General features: G+C 40.8%; 1 protein-coding gene across 5 annotated transcripts in view; it reads left to right on the forward strand.

Moving 5' to 3' along the window:
• The window catches only part of TTC17 (tetratricopeptide repeat domain 17), a 120,569-nt gene that overhangs the window by 74,846 nt on the left and 24,805 nt on the right, over nt 1-20,918 (forward strand). For all 5 annotated transcript variants that reach the window (XM_061152186.1, XM_061152181.1, XM_061152198.1 and 2 more), the window contains 5 exons: nt 10,145-10,404; nt 10,932-11,085; nt 15,166-15,286; nt 17,354-17,513; nt 18,431-18,514. In XM_061152186.1, coding sequence (XP_061008169.1) covers nt 10,145-10,404; nt 10,932-11,085; nt 15,166-15,286; nt 17,354-17,513; nt 18,431-18,514 — 779 coding nt within the window. The remainder of the gene's footprint in view (nt 1-10,144; nt 10,405-10,931; nt 11,086-15,165; nt 15,287-17,353; nt 17,514-18,430; nt 18,515-20,918) is intronic.

The raw sequence follows: 20,918 nt of genomic DNA on the forward strand, positions 1-20,918 counted from the left end.
GCTGTGTTCCTGGGGTAGAATCAACTCTCAGGCTTGGAGCTTAACTTAGGCTTCTCTTTCCTCTCAAGCATTTGTTTCTTTAACAGTCACTTACTATACTGTAGAATCATGAGGGTGACCCCAGATTGGGAGGCAGAAGACAAGCTATAATGTGAAATTGCTCTTCACACTTCTCTCTCCACCTCAACGTCTTCGTTTACTAGAGCCAATTTGATTTATGTACCAGTCTTCTTAATGTCATTAGTTTATTGAGTAAATCATCAAAAAAAGAAAGCACGTTGTATTTACACTAACCCAGTAAAATTTAAAGATTTGAAATAACGGGCGTACCTACTAGGCCCTCCTCTAAACTTCCATTTTATGATCACATTTTGAGCTGTGCTGTGCTGAAAAGTTCTTAAGATGTATCAGTCTGTTTATAATTACCAAAATCAGTGACTTGCTTTTAGTACTTATCCTACTGTAACCTCTTCACTGCCTTTGGAACTGTGCACAACTCCCCACTGGGAGCTCCTTCCTCTTCCTCTTGGCTTCTGGGGTATCGCTTGATCTTGCTTCTCTTCCTGTCTTCAGAATATCTTTTTTCAATTTCATTCACTTATTCTCTACTTTGTCCTTTATTTATTTATTTTTTTACCCAGGATCTTAACCTTGGTCTCCTTTTCTTAGTTACCTCTTTGTAATCTCTTGGCCTTTGAGATGCATTGGAGTACACCAGTGTCTCTAAATCCGCACTTTCAGCTAAGACACTCTGTGACCCCAGATCTTACTTCTGTCTTTTTAGCGTTCTGTCTGGATGTGCCATAGGAACTTCACATGTAACATATCTAAAATTGAACTTGTCCTCATTTTGTCCTATTTCCTGAACTGCTTCTGATTGCTATATTCATGCTTCCTGAATGGCACAGCTCACCCAGTCACCACTATATCCAGTCAATCCCTAGGACCTGTTAAACTTCCCGTCTCTCTATCTGTTCCTTCTGTCACTATCTGCATTCCGACTCTCTTCATTTGGGTCTGGGCTGTTAAGAGTAGCATCATGATTGGCCCCCTATATCTAGTCCTTTACTTCATTCATGTATGGAGAGAGTGGGAGAGGTGGGTATGTGGGTATGTGAGAGGGAGAGGATACATATAATTGGTATACAATTTAAAAAGCAGACGTAACCTGTTACCAACTTCTTGTGTGTCCATGGCGTGGTTTTTAAAATCAGACCTGATCTGGTAAGTTGCCTATGCTTAAAATTTTCTATGGTTCTCTATTATCTATAGTTCTGTTCAGTCACTCAGTCGTGTCTGACTCTTTGCGACCCCATGGACTGTAGCCTGCCAGGCTCCTCTGTCCATGGAATGCAGGGGCTCTGTAGTGGATAGCCGTTCCCTTCTCGGATCGAACCCACGTCTCCCACATTGCAGGCAGATTCTTTACCATCTGGGCCACCAGGGGAGCCCACCTGTTACCTGTAGGAAGAATCCAAATGTCTCCATGTGGGATGTGAGGCAGTTTGGCCCTGGATTCTGTCTCCAGCTGTACTGTCCACTGGTGCTGTATGCAGCGGGGAATGCAGACCTTTCCCTGTCTCCCTCACACGCCGTGCTGCTCTGAGCCCCCGTTCCTTTGCAGAGGCTGAGAAGAGCCCTGTACACACTGCTTTTTAGACAACCCCTGTGCATCTCCAAGTTCAGCTCAAATGTTGTCTTCTCTGTGAAGCATTCACAAAGGTCGCCAAGAGTTCAGTTGCTTCATTTGCTGCTCTTGTTCCTCCTTTTTGTCAAGGCACATTTTATATTGTATTAAATGCTTGTATAACTGACGTTCCATCAGACAATGAGCTTCTTATATATTGTGTCCTATGTAACTTTATATTCCTGTGTGCAGTAAATGTTTTTTAGAGAAGTGAAATGTGGCCTTTGCCTTCGTGCATAGATTGGATGAACATATCTAGCAATTACAAAATCTTTATGTTTCCTTCTAAGTGGTATATTATATATAAAAAAATGATGTCTAAGAGAAGACACCTCAAAGGGGGATGTTGTGACTTTCACTTCTGTAGGTTTAGAAAATTAGTTTCATCTCTTCTACCAGGAATTGTGGGGCTTTAAGGAAATTAATTTCCCATTTACCTACTCAGAAGAGACTGACTTAAACCAGATGGCCACTTTGTTCATTCACAGTGGGGCTGCTCCTGTCTGGTGCCCAGGGGCCTCATGTCTCTCTGGTATCAGGTACCCACACAACCACATGAACATCATGAGATTATTTGATAAACTCAGAATCAACAAAAAATGAAACTGAGTAGTGATAAAGGGGTATTTTTTCCAGCTTACAGAAACTGACCCCATTCCAGTCTGACTCCTTAATGACTGGAATACTCATGACTACCAAATTAGAATCTTTTACTAGGACAATTCAGAATAAAACCCAACCAGAATCTTAACTGTGTGTCACTTCATTTTCTGAATACATCATTGCTTGAGGCAGATAACCTAGTATTTAAGTTTCTAGATCCATGTTTCCCCCATAGTTCCATTCCCTCCGCGGTACTGCGGACCCTGTGTGGTTGCCCTGACTAGAGCTAGGTGTTTGCCAGGTCCCTTTAGCACTCTGCACACTGTCTCTTAGGGTGCGTTGCTAATGTGATTACAGTATGTTGATGATTCTTACTAGTTTTACTCTTAGATACTAATGTTTTTTGTTTTTTTTAAAAAACCATGTCTGAATTCTGGGAGTACATTCTTCTTTTCTCCAGATACTGACAAGTCCACAGGGACCACGGTCATGGTGTAAGTTACCATGTTTATACCAGCAAGCTTCCTATAGTGTGATTAGGAGAAAGACTCTATATTTTAATTTAAGTAGTGTGGTATAATAAAAGTCAAGCATAGACTTTTAAAAGTTTTTTTAAAACTCTGTTTTTGGAGGAAAATAAATACAAATAGTTAAGCCGTTTCCAGTAACCATAAATTATTATGATAGTTACTACCTTTTTGTGGTACTTTATAATTTACGGAGTGTTATATGTTATGTATTAATTTTGTGGAATATTTATTATTAGCCCATCTTGTGGGTGAGAAAATTGAGACTCAGAAGCTAGGTACCTGGCCTCACATCTTCAGTAGGGGGTATAGAACTAAAGCTTATCCTTGGGCCTTCTGCTTTCACACCTGTGTCATTGCCTGTGGTTCTCAGACACAGGGGTTTGATAGATTATAATAGATAGATAAATAATAGATAATAAAAAAACTTTATTTTTTAATTTGTAAGGTCATATTTGAGGCAAACTAGCATTTGCTGTTACCATTATTTTATATATATATATATATATATATATATATATATATATAAACATTTTAATGTCAAAAAAGTACAAAGACAATGTTAGAATAAAGATAGTCTTCCTCAAAAATGGACAGTTGGCAACTTTACACCAACAAATGTGTATCTGGACATAAGTGTGTATATATATGTACTATAACTTTAGTGTATGTTCTTTTTTTTGTTTTTATTTATTTATTGATTCTTTTTTTTATCTAACCATGCTACAGAGCATGTGGGATCTTAGTTTTCCAACCAGGGCTCGAACCTGCACCCCCTGCAGTGGAAGTGTAAAGTCCTAACCACTGGACCGACAGGGAAGTCCCGTACATGTTCTTTTTTGTTTCTCATTTTGCTAAGGATTGGTGAAAACTGTGTCACTGATTAACCTTTGAAAAACCATTGCTTTAATAGCTCATTATCTAGTCCCAAACTTGGAAACCTTAATCTGTAGGTTTTATAGTCAGAGATTTTGTTATGTCTGCCACCTACTAACTGGTAAATCTTGGGCAAGTTACTTAATCTTGCTGAGCCTTCCTTATCTCATTAATTTAAAAATAAACCAGAAGGGAGGGGGAAAAGAAAAAAGGCAAGCTTCAGAGTGCTCATGAATATTTAAATGAAATAACTTTGGGGGAGACGTTTGTACCAGGTACTCGTACACACATGGAACTCAGTAAATGTTCATTTCTGGAAACACAGGCATTCCTGTGTTTCTACTGCTTCCTGACTTAGAGGCTGGCTGTGAGCCAAAGTCCTCACAAGTACGTACGGTATCTGCTCAATGTTAACATCAGGCAAGGGGGCCCTGACATATTTGCACAAGAGTTATTAACAGGAACAGTTCCCTACTTGATTTTCTAGATTGTCTTCTCCAAAGTCTCTGTCTTCTCTTTACTCTCCTAACCCAGCTAAAAGGAGGAAGAGGACCACTTGTGCAAATGAAGACTCACTATTGCTGTCTTCTCAGAAGTGAATCATTCCCTCCCTGTCTTAGTCTTAGTGATTTAATCTAAGCCTTTTGTGCTTTCTGATCGCTAGTTTGAAATTTTATGCTGTTGTTTATGCATTAAGTCTTAAGTCCACAGCTTTATCCTCTGACTTCAAAAAAGAGATCACTGCCTTTTTAAAACTGAAGTATAGTTGCTTGCAATATCATGTTACAGATGTATGATATAGTGAATCACAATTTTTAAAGGATTTCCTCCATTTGTAGTTGTTATAAAATACCGGTTACATTCTCCATATTGTACAGTGTATCTTTGTAGCTTATTTTATACTTGTGGCTCAGTAGTCCAGCATAGGAGACGTGGGTTCAATTCCTGGCTCGGGAAGATCCCCTGGAGAAGGAAGTGGCAACCAACTCCAGAATTCTTGCCTGGAGAATCCCATGGACAGAGGAGCCTGGCAGACTACAGTCCATGGGGTCACAAAAAAATCAATACAACTTAGTGACTAAACAGCATAACAACTAATAGTTTGTACCTTTTAATCCCCTGCTCCTATATTGCCCCTTCCTTCTTTTTTTTTTTTTTTGTTACATTCACTAGTTACATATTTTAAATTCCACATGTAAGTGATACCATACAGTATTTGCCTTTTCTGTCTGACATATCTCACTAAGCATAATGCCCTCCAAGTGTATCCATGTTGTGCAGAGAAGACACTGAAACTCAAGACAGAATTGCCCAAGGTCCTGTGGTGGTGGAGTCCTAATTTGAAACCAACTTTGTCTAATTCCAGAGTGTACTGTCTATTTTGTGAGACAAAGAAACATATTCTGAAAGGTAGAATGTGCCTGCTTGCCTTGAGAAGCCACAGTCTTACAGTAAAAGCTATGGATATTAATCACGTAAGACCTTCTGGACACATTTTGATCCAAACTTTGAAGGAAGGACTTTGTCTTGCTGGTCGTCTCTTTGAATATGTGATCTTTACCTCTGTTTATTGTTGATGTGTTTCATTTTGCACTTGTCTTTTCAGCTTCTGCTCCCTTATATTCTTCTTGGAACCTTTCTTCCAAGATTATTAATACTGCTTATCAAGCACAGTCACCTTCTTTTAATCACCTTCTGACGGTCCTCTCCCTCTCAGTAATGTTCCTGGCTTTGTCTTGCTTCTGCTTCTGCTTCTGCTCCAGGCACGGGTAGCTCGGTCTCTCCCTAGATAGCCCATTCCGCTTCTGACCATTCATAAGTCTTTCCTAATACAGAGCTAAAATACGACTTCTCATCTCTACCCCTGCCCTCTGAGGCTAACAGTCTGTCTCTCTCTAACGCCGTGCTTCCTGAGGTGTTTGAAGATGGTTATTGTTCCTGTCTACCAGCTCCCACCCCACATTTCTGCTCCCTTTAGCTAAATGTCCTCATTTCCTTCTAGCTTCTCTTTATTATAGTTTTTAGTCCCCGCACCATCCTTGTACTCTCTCTGGAATTTTTAAAAAACCTTTTAGCAAAATATTTTCAAAGTCTGATCATGTGTATATGCGGTATATCAGCTGCTCGTCCTGCTACAGGATCACCTTGATTTCTTCAGTCCTCCCCCATTTAACGTGGTTTTAAGGCCTTTCACTGAGTCCCTTTTCTATGAATGTACTCCGCTTTGAAGTATAGTTTGAAAGTCTCTTCCACAGTGGTGCCCAGACCATGAATTTCCAAATTTCCAGTTGTGTCTCCAATGTTGCAAAATTATGGTGGGCTTTTTTTTTTTTTTCCTTATAATCAGAACTACATACGCTTCTCTCTGTTTCTCTGTACTCCTCCTGTCCCTGTGATTCTGGCCAGATTACCTCACAGTGCTCAGACTCAGCTGTGAGTTTTCCCAGTGCCCTGAGATATAATTCATCCAAGTGAGAAAAGCGTGAGCTTTTCTGTGGGCCAGCCTCACTGTGGATGCTCACAGTCTCTTCACTTCACAATACGTATTCTCCTTTTTCCAGTTTGAAAATGGTACGTGTTGAAGACAAAGAAAAAAATAAGGGTCTCCACCTCTCTGTTTCCAGTTTACACCACAGCATCTGGCCCGCAAGCAGCAAGCCTAATACTTACTTTTTTCTTCTTCTTGTTCAGTCGCTAAATCGTGTCTGACTCTTTGTGATCCCATGGATTGCAGCACACCAGGCTTCCCTGTGCTTCACTATCTCCCGGAGTTTGCTCAACCTGCTGAGATCCCGCTGTCATCCAGACCTCTTTCCACCTGAATTCTGTATTTGCAGCTGCTTATTGGAGCTGGAGATGTGTCCATCCTTCTAGCCTAGACCATGGCTCCGTGGGTTGTTGTATTCTGAGCCCTCAGCACACTGTTAAGCACGTAACAACAAATGTTTAAATGAATTAACAAATAAGCGCCTGAAATCCCAACACTATCCTGTTGTCCTGTCCCTATGCCCTCGGCTTTGCAAATAGCCTTACCTTTACACACTCACAGACTCTTAAGACTTCACACAGTGTACAGAAAGCTCCCTGTTCCACATCGGACTTTACAATCGTGACGTCATCTTTGGATATTCTGTTTCCCATTATATTCACATAACTACCAGATTCCTTTAATTTTTCTTCACTGAAATTTCCCCATACCTCTTTCCCTTCCCTTTTAAAGACTTCCCCTTTACCCTCAGCCTAAGTCAGTTTTTCTGTATGTGCCACTTTTAGAGATTGTTGAAACCCCTTTCTGTTTGTCCTCTGTCCTCCACGCCCTAATTCCTAACACACCAACTGATTTACTAATCTAACCTCTATAACTATCGTGGCTGTCACTTTGTCATTCTTTGCTTAACAAACTAGAGGCTCCCTTTACAATGAATCTCCTTCCAGACTTTCCCAGACACTCAGTGTCACCCACCTCCCTGAGTATCTTATTTGCTGATGTACTCTATATAAATTTTTTTTCTAGTTAATTTGAAACGAGTAGTGCCTTCAGAACATACACGTTCATTACACCTGTTTCTGTATGTGTGTAAATGGGTATATCCATACCTGCTTTTTTAGTTTCATCACTCTGGGAGTGCCCTCCCTGGGCTTCTATTCTATCTAAATCCTGCCTAAGGTAGTCTGCTTTCCTGTAAAAAAGCGTTTCGTGACTACCTTCAGTTATGTTTTTCCTTTAGGAAAAAATATTTAAATGTAATTGTTCTCTCATTGTTTAGTGTATAGTTTTATGTCTCCAAATTGATTATATTTAATTCCTTAGGATCAGGTTCTTTTTGCTCCCAAATATATAGCACAGAGACAGGCACGTAGTAGGGCCTAAATAGATAAAGGTTGGTCTGTGTTTTTCTAAGGCATAGCACCTTTAATATCTCCCCATTTCTCACCTTTATTTAGTGTTGTTCTTTAGGAACTGCCGTCACCTCAACCCCAGCAGCCTTTGAAACGGCCGGGTGGCTGCCAGCAGCAGTGGCCCTCAGCTAGTGTTCAGTTGAATACTGGTTTCCATCAGTGAAAGGCCTTTTCCCTAGGAACTTTTTAATGATATATATTACCATATGGTAAGGGCATAGGGAAGTACTAATCTTTGGGACCTGGGCTTGCAGAACTTTTTGCAACTAAACAACATGAATGCTTTCTAAATAGTAGTAGTTTTTAAATGGAAATGAGGCTTCCATATACAGCATCCATTTGCAGCTCTAACTATGCACTGCGGACTTACTTATGTGCTGTCTTCCTTTGACCAAAAGCCACTTTTCTTTAAACCTGTATTCTTGGTCATGGGCAAATGTATCAAAAGTTCTTTTCTGTCCCAGGACCAGATGCAGGGAGTCCCGTGGTAGCCAGAGAAGGAAGGAGAGGAAGCTAAAATAACATGAGGAGGACTTGGAGACAACGCTGTTGCTACAAGTCAGCTGCCGGGCAATTCTAATTAAGTCCCTGTTGGAATCCCTATAGCAGTCCTTTTCTGCTGCTTTCCTGGCTTAGGTACTGAGAAGTTTGTGAATCATATAGCGTATCAGACGCTATGCTTAAACCCGTGATGCCTGCCTTTCCATTGCTTGCCTATCATCTCGGTGGGCAGTACTTGAACACATGACAAATTTCCAGCAGGACAAGGCAAAAGCAGGAACAACAGATCCTCAAGGAGCCCACAAAACAAAGTATTCCTGAGTTCCCATTAATTGTTTCTGTAGCTATCTGCACCTGCTCCATGCCAGGAGCAGTGGCGGACATTTGGAATATAGTAGCAAACAAGGTAGAAACTAAAAATTAGAACTCTTTGTCAACCCCACATTTATACTACTGACTGCATAATTTTGGCAAGTAACCATTTTTATCTAAATATCCTAACGGAAAAGACTTTGCCAACCCCTGTTTGACTTTATGCTTGTTGCAGAATGTTAATGATAATATTAAACAACAGAAACCATCATATTGGTTCAGAAAACTTAAAAAAAAGTTACTTGAAAGGGCAGCAATAGATTTTGTAGTCACTTGTTAACAAAGGGAAGAGCCGTACAGCTTTTCAAAGAAGGAAATGACAGAGATTTCTAGTGGTGCTCCTCAGCTTGGCAACAGCCCTGCCCACCTTCCCACTTTCTGTTCTGGAAAGTGGGATGGGAGACAGATGCCACTGGAGAGCTAAGAGTGACACTGCAGACCTTCTGTGAGAAGGGCTCAAAGCTTTAAGTTGTTTTTAGTAATGGGAATCAGCCTGCTTTCTCAGCCTTCTCAGAGACCGAAACTGCATTTCTGAGACGGGTTACTCACTGTGGTTATAGGTCTGCTGAAACCGTTGAGATTCCTGACCTTGGCCTTATGAATGCCATGTTCTAAATTACGAAAAGCCAGATGACCAGTTGCAGATTTTTGCGGTACTGGCATAGCATAGACTGTTGTGAGCCATCCACCCCAAGCTCTCAGGTTGTCCATTGGGCACACATCATAGTAGGAAGCATTCCATTTTGTTATTTGTTTTTGTACCCTGTATACTTCTTAGAAGGAGTAGAAAGAACTGTCACAGAACACAGTGTAAGACTCAGCCATTTATTCAAAACAGCAAAAGTTAAGTAGTAAAGAATTTGTTTTTTAAAAAAAGGAAAGCAAAAAAAAATTAAAAAAGGAAAGCATTCTGTAAAGAAACTCAGACTAATTTCGCCCTAAGCTTTCTTTCTAGTTAGGCATAGAGGAGAGCTTGTAAGGTTGTGTAACCCTACAGTGTATAATAATGGAAACACACTGCTCAGGAGAGAGAATTTTTACTAGGCCATTGCACTGAGAAACATCAATGGGAGTCTTTACATAAGAAACGTTAGCAATATAATAAATATCTTGATAACCATTTTAGGAAAAAATTACACTAGCAAATTGTTATATCTTATTAGCCATTAGTGAAAATGAAAGCCTTCATGTGGAATTAGGATAATTTTCCACTAAACAAGTCATTGTTCAGTTAAGGTAATTAGGTTGTATGGTCTTAACAATTATATTTCATATGTTATTTGAATAAAGCTTGAAGAATCCTATATATTAAATAATATATCATAATAAACTTCATCTTTGCCACCTATATCTTATATCTAGAGCAAGCTGGTCCTCCCTCCCCGCCCCCCACTAAAAATACACATAAAATAGCCATCTTCATGCCCACTAGTGACAGTCTATGACTGCTTACCATCTAGCTTCTGCCGTTCTTCTCAATCCAGTTTTTTATAAAAGTTGGATGACAAAAATGACTATATTATGAATTCTGAAGATGTTGAATGGCATTTTTATGAAAATGGACTACAGAAGTGCCTCTAAGCAGAGCGGAAACTTTTCTCAGAAAGCAAGGTTGGAGTCACTCAAGTACTTGAATGACTGTGTAACTTTTAATAACATGCTGGCACTTGAATTTCAGGTACAGTGGTTGAGGAAAGCAATGGTTCTGATGAGATGGAGAGTTCAGATGAAACAAAAATGTCAGAAGAGATATTGGCCTTGGTGGATGAATTTCAACAGGCATGGCCCCTGGAAGGCTTTGGAGGAGCCCTGGAGATGAAGGGACGGCGTCTGGACTTGCAGGGCATACGAGTACTGAAGAAAGGTCCCCAGGATGGAGTGGCCAGAAGTTCTTGCTATGGAGACTGCAGAAGTGAAGATGATGAAGCAACAGAATGGGTAAGAGTTTGCCAGCCCAGTCCTTACCCATTTGTAGCCCAGGTCCTTGAGAGGGGGTAGGGGGCGGGGCGGTGCTCCTCCTTTGCCGAGTATAATCTGCTGGGTGTGTGGCGCTCGACTCCGTGCCCTAGTCAGCCTTCACATGGGAACTGTACTGCTGGAAGCTTTTCATGAGCCTTAGGTGTTGCTGGCTTTTAGAGGAAAGGGTGTGAAGCCACGCTCAAAGCCTGCAGGCTTGGAACAGCCCAGTTCAAACATCTTAAGTTTTAGTTTCCTCTGTATCCTTTAAGGCTAGGTTATTTTGTTTATTTCAGTAAACATTTTTCATCTAGACCTTTAAGAATTAAACTGAAGAGAAGAACTTAACTCTTACACGGGACTGGTTGTTATTTTTGTTTTTTAATTGGAGGATAATTGCTGTACAGTGTTGTGTTGGGACTGGTTATTCTTAAAGCCACCAATACACACAGCCACAGGCAGACATGAAAATTGATCTCATTTGTCCCTAACATGTTTTCATTTCCCAGATCACATTCCAGGTCAAACGTGTAAAGAAACCCAAAGGAGATCATAAGAAAACTTCTGGGAAAAAGGTAGAATCAAGTCAGGCAGAAAATGTACATCGTAACCAAGGAAACCTGGAGATCACTGGCCCAAAGGTGGCATCTCCTGGGCCACAAGGTAGATTGGAATGTTTAATATGCCAGTTTCTTCTTTCAGATTTCACTGTTTCAGTTCTCACAAAGGGTGTGTTCGTGACTACAAGTAGATCACATGAAAAGGTAATTGAGCCAAGTGAACAGGAAGCCAGTCATTGGTATAAAAAGTTTGTAAATTTAAACATTAATTTGGCTTACGTTCTTACCATCTTGAACTTAAATACTCTATTAATTCTTAACTTGACAGCTTAGTTTAATATATAAACAAAACTTGGGGTTTGAGACAGACTCCCTGGGTTCAGACACCAGTTTTGCTATTTAGTTCCTTTGCCTCATTTTTCTTATCTATAAAATGGGGATAATTGCATCTGTCTCATAGAGTGGTTGTGTGTATTCTGTAAGGTTATACATATAAAGTGCTTTAAATGAACTGAACACATAGGGCTCGATATATACTAACTATCTAGTAATTTTTTATGTGTTAGATAGCCCTTTAAGTATTAGATAATGCTTTGGAACTACTCCCCAGGGGAAAAAAATGCATTTACATCAAAATTTGGCATGTACTTTTAGGGTTCATAGTTATCCCAAAGTGTGTCTTTGGACTCCAGGTTCAGGGCCATTGCCATGAGTCCAGTTGACTTTCTTTTCCAGCAGTGAAACAGTGGTGATAGAATTTCTTTTTAAAAAAAAAGAAAAAAATTCTCTTTAATTTTTTTTTAATCCTTTTTTAAAAGGATATTTTCACAGTGTTACATTTGACAATTCAAGATAACTTCATGAAAATGTGTCTAATTTAAATTGTATTTACTAAAGCTGAAAGCAGAGAACACATAATAAAATATAAGGAATGAGGTAATCTTAGCTAAATCTCAGAATGATCTGAGACTTGACAAAAAATACTAAAGAGGAAAATTTAAATGGATAGTTATATACTTTAAGGTGAAAGCACAGAGAAAAAGAAAAAAGTAATTCTGGCATCAGAAGACACTACAAAATAGACAAAGAGTTGAAACTATTTTTTTGCAGAATATTTATATATTTTTACAGAATACTTGATAAGCAAAGGATACCAGTGTCATTTAAAGAGCGCCTCCAAATCGATAGAAAAAATACAGCATTTCAGTAAAATATGTGCACAAAACATAGGCATTTCACCACACACACACACACACACACACACACACACACACCACACACCCCACACCTCACACACCCCCCACCCCCCCGCTCAGTGTGGTAAAATGTTTAGCCTCTCGAGCAAGGAAATGCAGACATAAAATGTAACATGCCATTTCTCCTTGTCAGATTGTCTTTGTGTAATACACAGTGAGATTTAATAAAATGAATTTTGGGATAGTTTGACTAGATACATCAGAAAAATTTTAAATATACCAACAGCTCTACTTCTAGTAATTTACCCTAAATAATCTTATAAGTGCAACAGATAGACGTATAAAGATACTGATCATCATGCTGCTTATCATAATAAAAATTTTAAAAGTACCTAAATGATGACAGTTGCCTAAATAAACTACAGCATATTCTTGCCCTGTATTGTGCAACTAAGATGTCTGTAATTTAGTAAGTGAACAAAAGCACTTTATAAAGTAGCATATATAGAAGATACCTCAGTTTTACACTAAAACATCATAAATGATCATCCCTGGGTGCTAATGGGGCTACAGGTGATTTTCATTTTTAATGTTTTTTTCCATTTTTTAAATTTCTTAAAATAAGCCTATATTACTTTTACAAACAAAAACTAAAAATTTCTTATAAAAGTGACAATTAAAACTCAGTATGGTTGAGAGGATAGGAGAGCACTTAGGCAATTTTAAGTGGATTCAAATAGGTCGGGCTGGGTAGGGCACTGAATATACTCGCAAATAAGATCATAAAACTATTCACTTTCACTCATGTCCAAAGTTCTTTAGCGTGGAAGAGGTAAGAGAAGACTGGAGAGGTTCAGTATCCCAATTTTCAACCAAGTATAGATTCTGTCCACTGCCAAGTGATAAGATTTGTGATAAATCCTGACATAGTGGTAAAGCAAATTATTAAACCAGTCCTTTGTGAGCCCATGGGGGAAGAGTCTCGGAGATCATTAAGGGTCATTGTAGATTTTCTAAGAATTAATAAAACTAATAATGCGTAATTTACTTCATTTCCCACTTTGGTGAGGTCTACTAGACTAGAAGACCAGGGAAGTGCCATTTTTATAACATAACTGGATTTAAGCAAAGCACTTAACAGAGTGTCTTATGATATCCTTGTGAACAGTGTGGCGAGAGATGGGCTCAAAGGCTCCCCAATGCCTGCAGCATAAAGACCACACTTTCTAGGCTGGCACACAGGGCATTTACAACCCAGCCTCTGTCTCCCTGCAGCACCATTCCCTGAGCCAGTCATGCTCTTGTTTTACCTCCTTGTCTTTGCACGTGCTCTTCCCTCCACCTAGGATGCACTCCGCTGCTTCAGCGGTGCTGACACGTCACTCAGCCTCCGACTCCAGTGCCATCACTTCCTCGGTACCTTCCGGCAGCATCCGTTTCTTTCTCCTCTGTACAGCTGTCCTCTGCCTTCACTGTGGCTCTCATCCTGTTGTGTTCTAATAATTCATGTCTACCTTCCTCACTAGACTGAGCTCAAAGGCAGGCCCTTTTATTATTCCTCTCTGAATCCCTAGTGTCTTAATACAGTTCCCAGTCCCCTATAATAGCTGCTCAATAAATATGGCCTCACTAACTCAATGGACATGAGTTTGATCAAACTCTGGGAGATGGTGAAGGACAGGGAAACCTGGCATGCTGCAGTCCATGGGGCTGCAAAGAGCCAAACATGACTGAGCAACTGGACAACAATAAAATACTTTCCAAGCGAATTTCTTACACAGAAAGGAAAAGTAAGTTTTATTCTGAAATTTATGGTTTAATTTTGTTATTTATTTAAACAGGGTTCATTTGAAACTCTTCCAAACTTTTTTTTCTCTTTTATTAAAATCTAAATCTAAAGCCCTGCCTCTATCTTAAAAGTTTTCTATTATTGGTAAATTCCTACAGTATAAAAAGAGTTAATACATTACCAAAGTTCTCCTTCCTGATGATTCCATTGGAATCAGAAGAATCCTTCCCAGATAAGACTGAGTTCTGCTCTTTTCTTGGGGGCTTTATCCAAGTAAAGAGCCTACACCCAAAAGGTGGTACCTTTGAAGGGTATCAGTAAGCAGAGCCTTCAAAGCCCAGGAAAGCTTTAAACAGCATGACTGGCCGCATGCACGTTGTAGTGAAACAGACCTGGATCTGAGTCACAGTGCTGCCCTAGTAGCCAGGTGGTCCTGGGCAGGTCACTTGATTTCTCTGAGCCTCCATGTTCTCATTGGAGAAACAAGGATTAAGAACTGCCTGCTGAGGTTACAGATGAAAAGCATTTAGCACAGGACCTGAACGTACAACACAGTAAGCGCACTGGAAATAAATGATAACCTTTCGTTGTCATCATCATTCTGTATCCTACTGTTTTTCTTTACAACAGGGGTTCTCTCCCAGGAGTGACTTTGCCCTTCCAGGGAACACTCGACGATATCTGGGGACGCTTTTGGTTGTCCTGTCTCAGGGGAGGTCCTGCTGACATCTGTGGTGTAGAGGCTGGGGATGCTGTGAGACATCCTCCAGGGCACAGGACAACGCTCACAGTGTTGGTGGTGCCAGGTTAAGAAACCTGCATTAGAGACGTATGCTTCTCCTGACTTAGAGTTGTCTTTATAGAATCAAAATGTAGAAAGGTGAAAATTAAGTTTGGTAAAATGTTAATACTGAAGGGTATTCTAACCCTTATTTCAGTCTTAGATCCAGTGAAGGACTCGTTCATTTTTACTTTATCATCTTTGAAAACAAGGCTTTCCTCAACGATGATAGTTATTCCTGTTGCTGTGAATGATAAGACTTTTGTTAGTTCTCTAAGTGGTAGAAATTCTAGACTAGAAGGATAACTGGCATCTCCAATACACCAGTCTGAGTGAAGTAATCACCAGGGCGTAAGACACTATATGTGTCTTTGGGTCTTTGCCATTGTGCTGACAGATGATGTACTTTCCTTCCAGGAAAAAAGCGTGACTACCAGAGTCTGGGGTGGCCCAGCCCGGACGAGTGCCTCAAGCTCCGCTGGGTGGAGCTGACAGCCATCGTGAGTACCTGGCTTGCAGTTTCTTCAAAAAACATTGAGTGAGTATCTTAAAGCTCTCCCTCTTTCATGGCATTTGTGTACCAGTGATCACACTGGGCCCCAGCTGACTTTAGGGATGCCCTTTGTCAGCAGCTACCAAAGAGTCATCCTTCCTGGGGTTGGTGGTTCAGAGGATACCATGGATGGACTCAGCTCACGGTCCTGATATAGTCTGTGTACCCTCTTCTCTCTGCCTTCTCCCATACTTTGTAAGCTATCTATCTAGTCACAGATGACTTGGTGTAAATTAAAGACTGGATCTCTCTCCATTAAAGCACAAAACCTCACTGACATCGTGTGCTTGAAAAGGGAGCCAGAGCAAATCCAGATCTGTGAGCACCTACCAAGACACAAGCAGGCACGGTTGCCTCTATGGTAACTGCTTTTTCCTCCCCGGTTGCTCTTTCTCTTTTATTGCCCCCCCCCCTTTTTTTTTTTAACCTTGTAAGCATTGCAGTTCCCCAAGATTTACCACTAAACCTTATTTTAAAAATCACTCCTAGTTAGAGTGCTCTATTCCCAAAACTTCGGTCACTGATATGTTGACAACTCCCTGATCTGAATCTCCAGCCAGACCTTTCTTCAAATCCCTCAAGTTGTCTCTCCAGTTGGCCTCTCTGCCTAGATCTCTCTCCAGCACCTCAAGCTCAGAAAAGCTAAACTCATCATTTTCTTGTCCATTCTCCATCCCCCCTAAAATCTTTGTTCTGTTTGTTTTCTATTTCTTGTTCTTAGTAAATAGCTCCCAGAAGTGCTTAGGCCAGAAATCTAGGAGTTACCCTTACCCTCCAGTCCAGTCCGTTACCGGTTCTTGTCACTTTTACCCTTTGAGTATTTTTCAAAACTACTTGCTTTTCTTCATCCCTATTGCTGCTTTATTCATTCTTGCATCTCCTCAATCCATTCTCTCCATAGTACTCAGAAGTGTTCCTCAGATGGAAGTCAAATAATTGTTAAAATGCTCTAACAACGTGTAAATATTGCTGTTCACAGTGGCCCACAGAGCCCTTCATGATCTGCTCCCCACGTGTCCTTCCATCTTCAGCTCTGCGCTCCCTCCTGCCAGGCCTTCACACGTGGTGCTGCCTTTGCCTGTGGTGGTGTTCTCAGCATCTTCTCCCTACCTGCTTAATTCCTATTCCTCCTTCTGGTCTTAACACCTTTCCTCCTCAGGAAATCCTTCATTAGCTGCCTCCTTCCTCTCTCGGCACAGAGGAAATGTACACCCCCTCTAGGAAACTGACACTGTACTATGTTTTTATCTTTTATAACTCATCACATCTGTAGTAACTGACTAACACAAGACAGTGAGCATCATAACAGTGGGAACTGGGTATGTTTTGTTAATTATTATAACTCTGATATCTGACATGTGATAGGCTCTGAATAAATAATGAGTGTTTGCATATTAATACATGGTCAACTCCTAAGTAGCTAGAAGCAAAATTTGCCAGTGTCAAATTGCCACATCAGTATATATGATAGTGTAAAACATTTGGCCAGTATATAGCAGGAAAATGACCACTTTGGAACCGTGAAGGGAAGTGCTTCACGGATATGTGTAACATTTACGGTCTAAACTTTAGAGAGCTTTTCCTGTGGGGACAAGTATGCCTCTGTGCACAGAGGGAAAATGAAAGACAGGAACCACTTCTGGTTGTTTATCACTGTCTGTACCCTGGAAAAGAAACCCTAGAAGAAAACCTACCTGGTTTAAAACTTCCCCAGTGAGAAAAAGTGGCCAACAGCAGTGAGGAAATCAGACGCCTGTTGCATAGAGAGAAGGCAGCTTGAGAAAAGACTGAGTTCAGGACTCAGATCCCACACTGCTGCTCTGACTACCTCTACTCACACATTCAACTAACCGTCATTACCAGGCTCTGGAGTCCTTGTACCTATCAAGTGAGAGACCAGACTAAATATCTCCTGAAATCTCTTGCATTTTGAGATTCTGTGGTTCGAGACAGTTCTGTTTATATATGGCAGTTATGGTCAGCAAATGATTACGACTTTGTCCCCACCCACTTAACTTTTGTATGGCTAAGGTGGTCCTTTCCAATTTGCAGCATCACAGAACACATAGACTTTGCCACTCCAATTCAGCAGCCAGCGATGGAACCTGTTTGCAATGGCAATCTCCCCACGAGCATGCACACCCTGGACCACTTGCAGGGGGTTTCCAACCGAGCCAGCCTCCACTACACGGGGGAGAGCCAGCTAACAGAGGTGAGCGTCAGCTGTATTCAGCGGGTCTGTAGTTTTTGCCGTACAGTTATGATGCAGCGGATAGCGAAAGCGCAAGTGACCAGGCCAGGGTTTTTTTGCCTTTTTCAGATGACTGTTGTCTAGATGGCTTTAGGAAAAGCCTGATTTCTTTCAGGCCCTGTGACTGAACGTATGCTTTTTTAATGACCAGGAAATTATAATTCTGATTCATTCTTCCAGATGGGTAGCATTCTGCTTGTCACTGGACAGAGGCTCTTTGTGAGAAATATTTGGGACAGTTCATTCTCCTGCTGACATTCTTAAGGGAGGGGAGGAGGGCAGGCCCAGCATATATCTAGCAAAGAGTGTACCCAGAAGAATAATCAGAAAACATGCCCCACATATCCAACAGTAGAGGATGTGTTAGATAAGTTTTGGTGTAGATATAAGCTAGTATACAATAAGAGCCATTAAGAAAGATGCATGAGAAATATATTTATTGACATGAAGAAATTTTTTGACTGTATTGTGCGAAAATGTAGGTGATAGTTTACAGTGTGATCCCATAGTATACAGTCTGTGAGAATAACAATATATGTGTACATAGAAAAGTATCTGAAAGATACATAAGAGATACCAACAGTGGTTGTGTCTGGGTGACACGATTACAAGCGCTTTTGTTTTCTTCATGTACTCTACTTTTTGTAATGCTGTAATGAATGTGTTTTCTTGCCTATAACCTTTGTTAAGTGAGAGAGGGCTGAGGGGATGTGATAGCCTTCAGTGTGTGTTCCACAAAATGCCTTACCAAGGCCCAGAGCAGGCGCCCCCAGAGATCAGTCTGCACCCACGGCGCAGGGCCCAGCCCCATGTCAGCAGCGTCGGCAGACCTCCCTCATTTGCATTCCTCTAATCTGTCATCTCCCTCCCTGTACCAGGTATTGCAAAATCTTGGCAAAGACCAATATCCACAACAGTCACTTGAACAAATTGGCACCCGAATTGCCAAAGTTTTGGAAAAGGTAAGTCACTCTGTAGGAAAGCTATAAACTGTTACCCACTTTGTAATTTTTCCCAATTATTTGCCATTAAGTGGCCCTAACCTCTTCAGTTAGTTATTTAGCACTTGGTAACTAAAAGGATAACATGAAACAACCCCACACAGAATATTTTAATCATTTTTCTGTGACTTTTTCCATTATGTGGTTACTATTCTTTTTTGCTGCTTTGTTTACTTTCTGTGCTTAAATTTATGTGGTCAGTTTTCTCATTTTTAGGCTACCATGAATAGATTCAGGTGATGCTACTAAGAACTTCGGAATCCAGGTATAAGAAATAAGTCAAAGGTTCATCTTCTGGTGATAAAGAATATTTGGTAGTTTGGATCATGGGTGGGAACCATATCTTGAAATATCTTTTTTCTGAAGTCATGAAACAGAACATTTGCAAAACTTTGTTTTCTTACTTTATGGTTAAGAATCTATCCACTTATCATTATATGATATTGAAGAGGTGATATAACAGTGATTAAAAGAGCTACTCAACTTCCAGTATGACCGTGGCAGTATGGTAGGGAAGGGCAATCACGTCCGTTTAAAGGAGAGGAAGTGCAGACAGCCATCACTGTTCCATGGCGGTTCTGAAATTCACATGGCCAGTTGTCACCAGTTCCCCCAATTCCAGGGTAGGAAATACTCCTTGAATAGGGCCTGTTTTGGTCCCGTGGGGGTGGTTTCCTATTCCTTCTCTCAGCTCTCCTCTCTAGGCTGCCTTTCCTTCTCCTTAGAAGTGTCCTGTATTTGCAGCTGAAGAGCTTCCTCAGCCTGCTGCCTGTGTATCCTTGGCACAACTTTGTAAAACTTTGTGGACTTTCAGATTACAAGCCACTGGAAGAGGCAAAAGCCACGCCCACAGATCTCTTCAAGAAGGCCCCTGTCTGCTTCAAACATGAGTCCAGGACAATACCTTTAAGATTCTTAGATGCCTTTTGTCTGACCGTCCGAGAGACTTAAATCAAGATGCAGATCTTTCTGAGGTGGTAGTAACAGAGGGTCTTAGTGCTGTGTTTTTGATGTGATCTTGATCCTGAGGCCATAGTTTTACTGGTAGCATCTGGATTTGATTTATTTTTTGTCAAAACTTAGTGCTGACTGGAGAAGCTAGTAATTGAGATGAGGAAGTTTCATTTTCTAACCCTGCAAGTCCCAGTTTGGAAGCATTTTCTCTAAATTCTGCTTGAAAACTCTGCAGTTCCTTGTTTACTTCTCCTCTTTTAATGCTTTTTTATGGGTGATGTTTAAAAAACCATTTGTCACTTCCAGCCTTCTTCCTCAAAGCCTCCCTAGCCAGATCCACAACATCGTTAGGTATTTTCCTATATTCCAGATAGAGCCTCACTGTTTGTTTTGCCAATAGATGATGACACCTCTCCTCCAGCCTCCAGGAGCAGTTTCCTCAATGCTCTTCCAACCTGCATTAATGTTCTTGTTGCTGCTTCTTCAACAATAGCCTCAACCCATCCCCCAGACTGCTGTCAGCATGCTCTAAGTTTCTGTTATGGCAGCACTCTATTCTTGATACCAGATATTGTTTTCAGTTACCTTTTTTGCTTAATTAGGCCAGAATTGAGTGGCTTAAAACAAAACTATTACTTGCTCAAGACCCTGCAACCTGAGCTGGACCTCCTTCTGATCTGACTTGGAATCATCCATGCAACGACAGACATACGGTGACTCACCTGGGACTGGCCACCAAAGAAATGTGGAGTGATGGGAATAGATGGGCACAGCTATATGTTGTCTCTCTCCAAGCAGACTCTCCAGCAGAGAAGCTGGACCTTTTTACCTGGTGTCTCAGGGCTCCAAGAGACTGAGAGCAAAAGCATCCAGGCCTCTTAGCGTCCAGGCAGAGAGCTGGAGCAGCAGCGCTTTCACAAGCTCCACCAGAGCAAGCCCAGGGCAAGGGGGCCGTCCCTCACCTGCCGGCAGTACAGAGACTGGGGCCCGTCTTTAATCCACCACAGTGCCTTCCAAAAGGAGCAGCAATAGAACTGACAGCTTCTCAGTGGAAATGATGAAACCAGAAGCCAATGTAATGACATCTTTAAGGTACTAAAAAAGAAAACTGCAAACCTAGAATTCTTTTCCAGCAAAAATATTCTTTAGAAATTAAAATGAAATAGATATGTGTTCAATAAAAATTCAGAGACCTTGGCACCAGTAGGCTTGCACTGAAGTAAAATTAAAGGGAGTTCTTCAGAAAAATGATCCCAGACAGAAATATGGACATGCCAGAGGGAAAGAAGGACACTGGAAAGAAAATATAAATGAAGACTAATTGTACAAAAGGATAACTGCACTCCCCTGAGGAGCTTCACCTTTATATGTAACTAAAATTCATGGTAACAGTAACAGAAACAACGGCAGA

The sequence above is a fragment of the Dama dama genome, chromosome 1 (genome assembly GCF_033118175.1).
Source record: "Dama dama isolate Ldn47 chromosome 1, ASM3311817v1, whole genome shotgun sequence".
Lineage (NCBI taxonomy): Eukaryota > Metazoa > Chordata > Mammalia > Artiodactyla > Cervidae > Dama > Dama dama.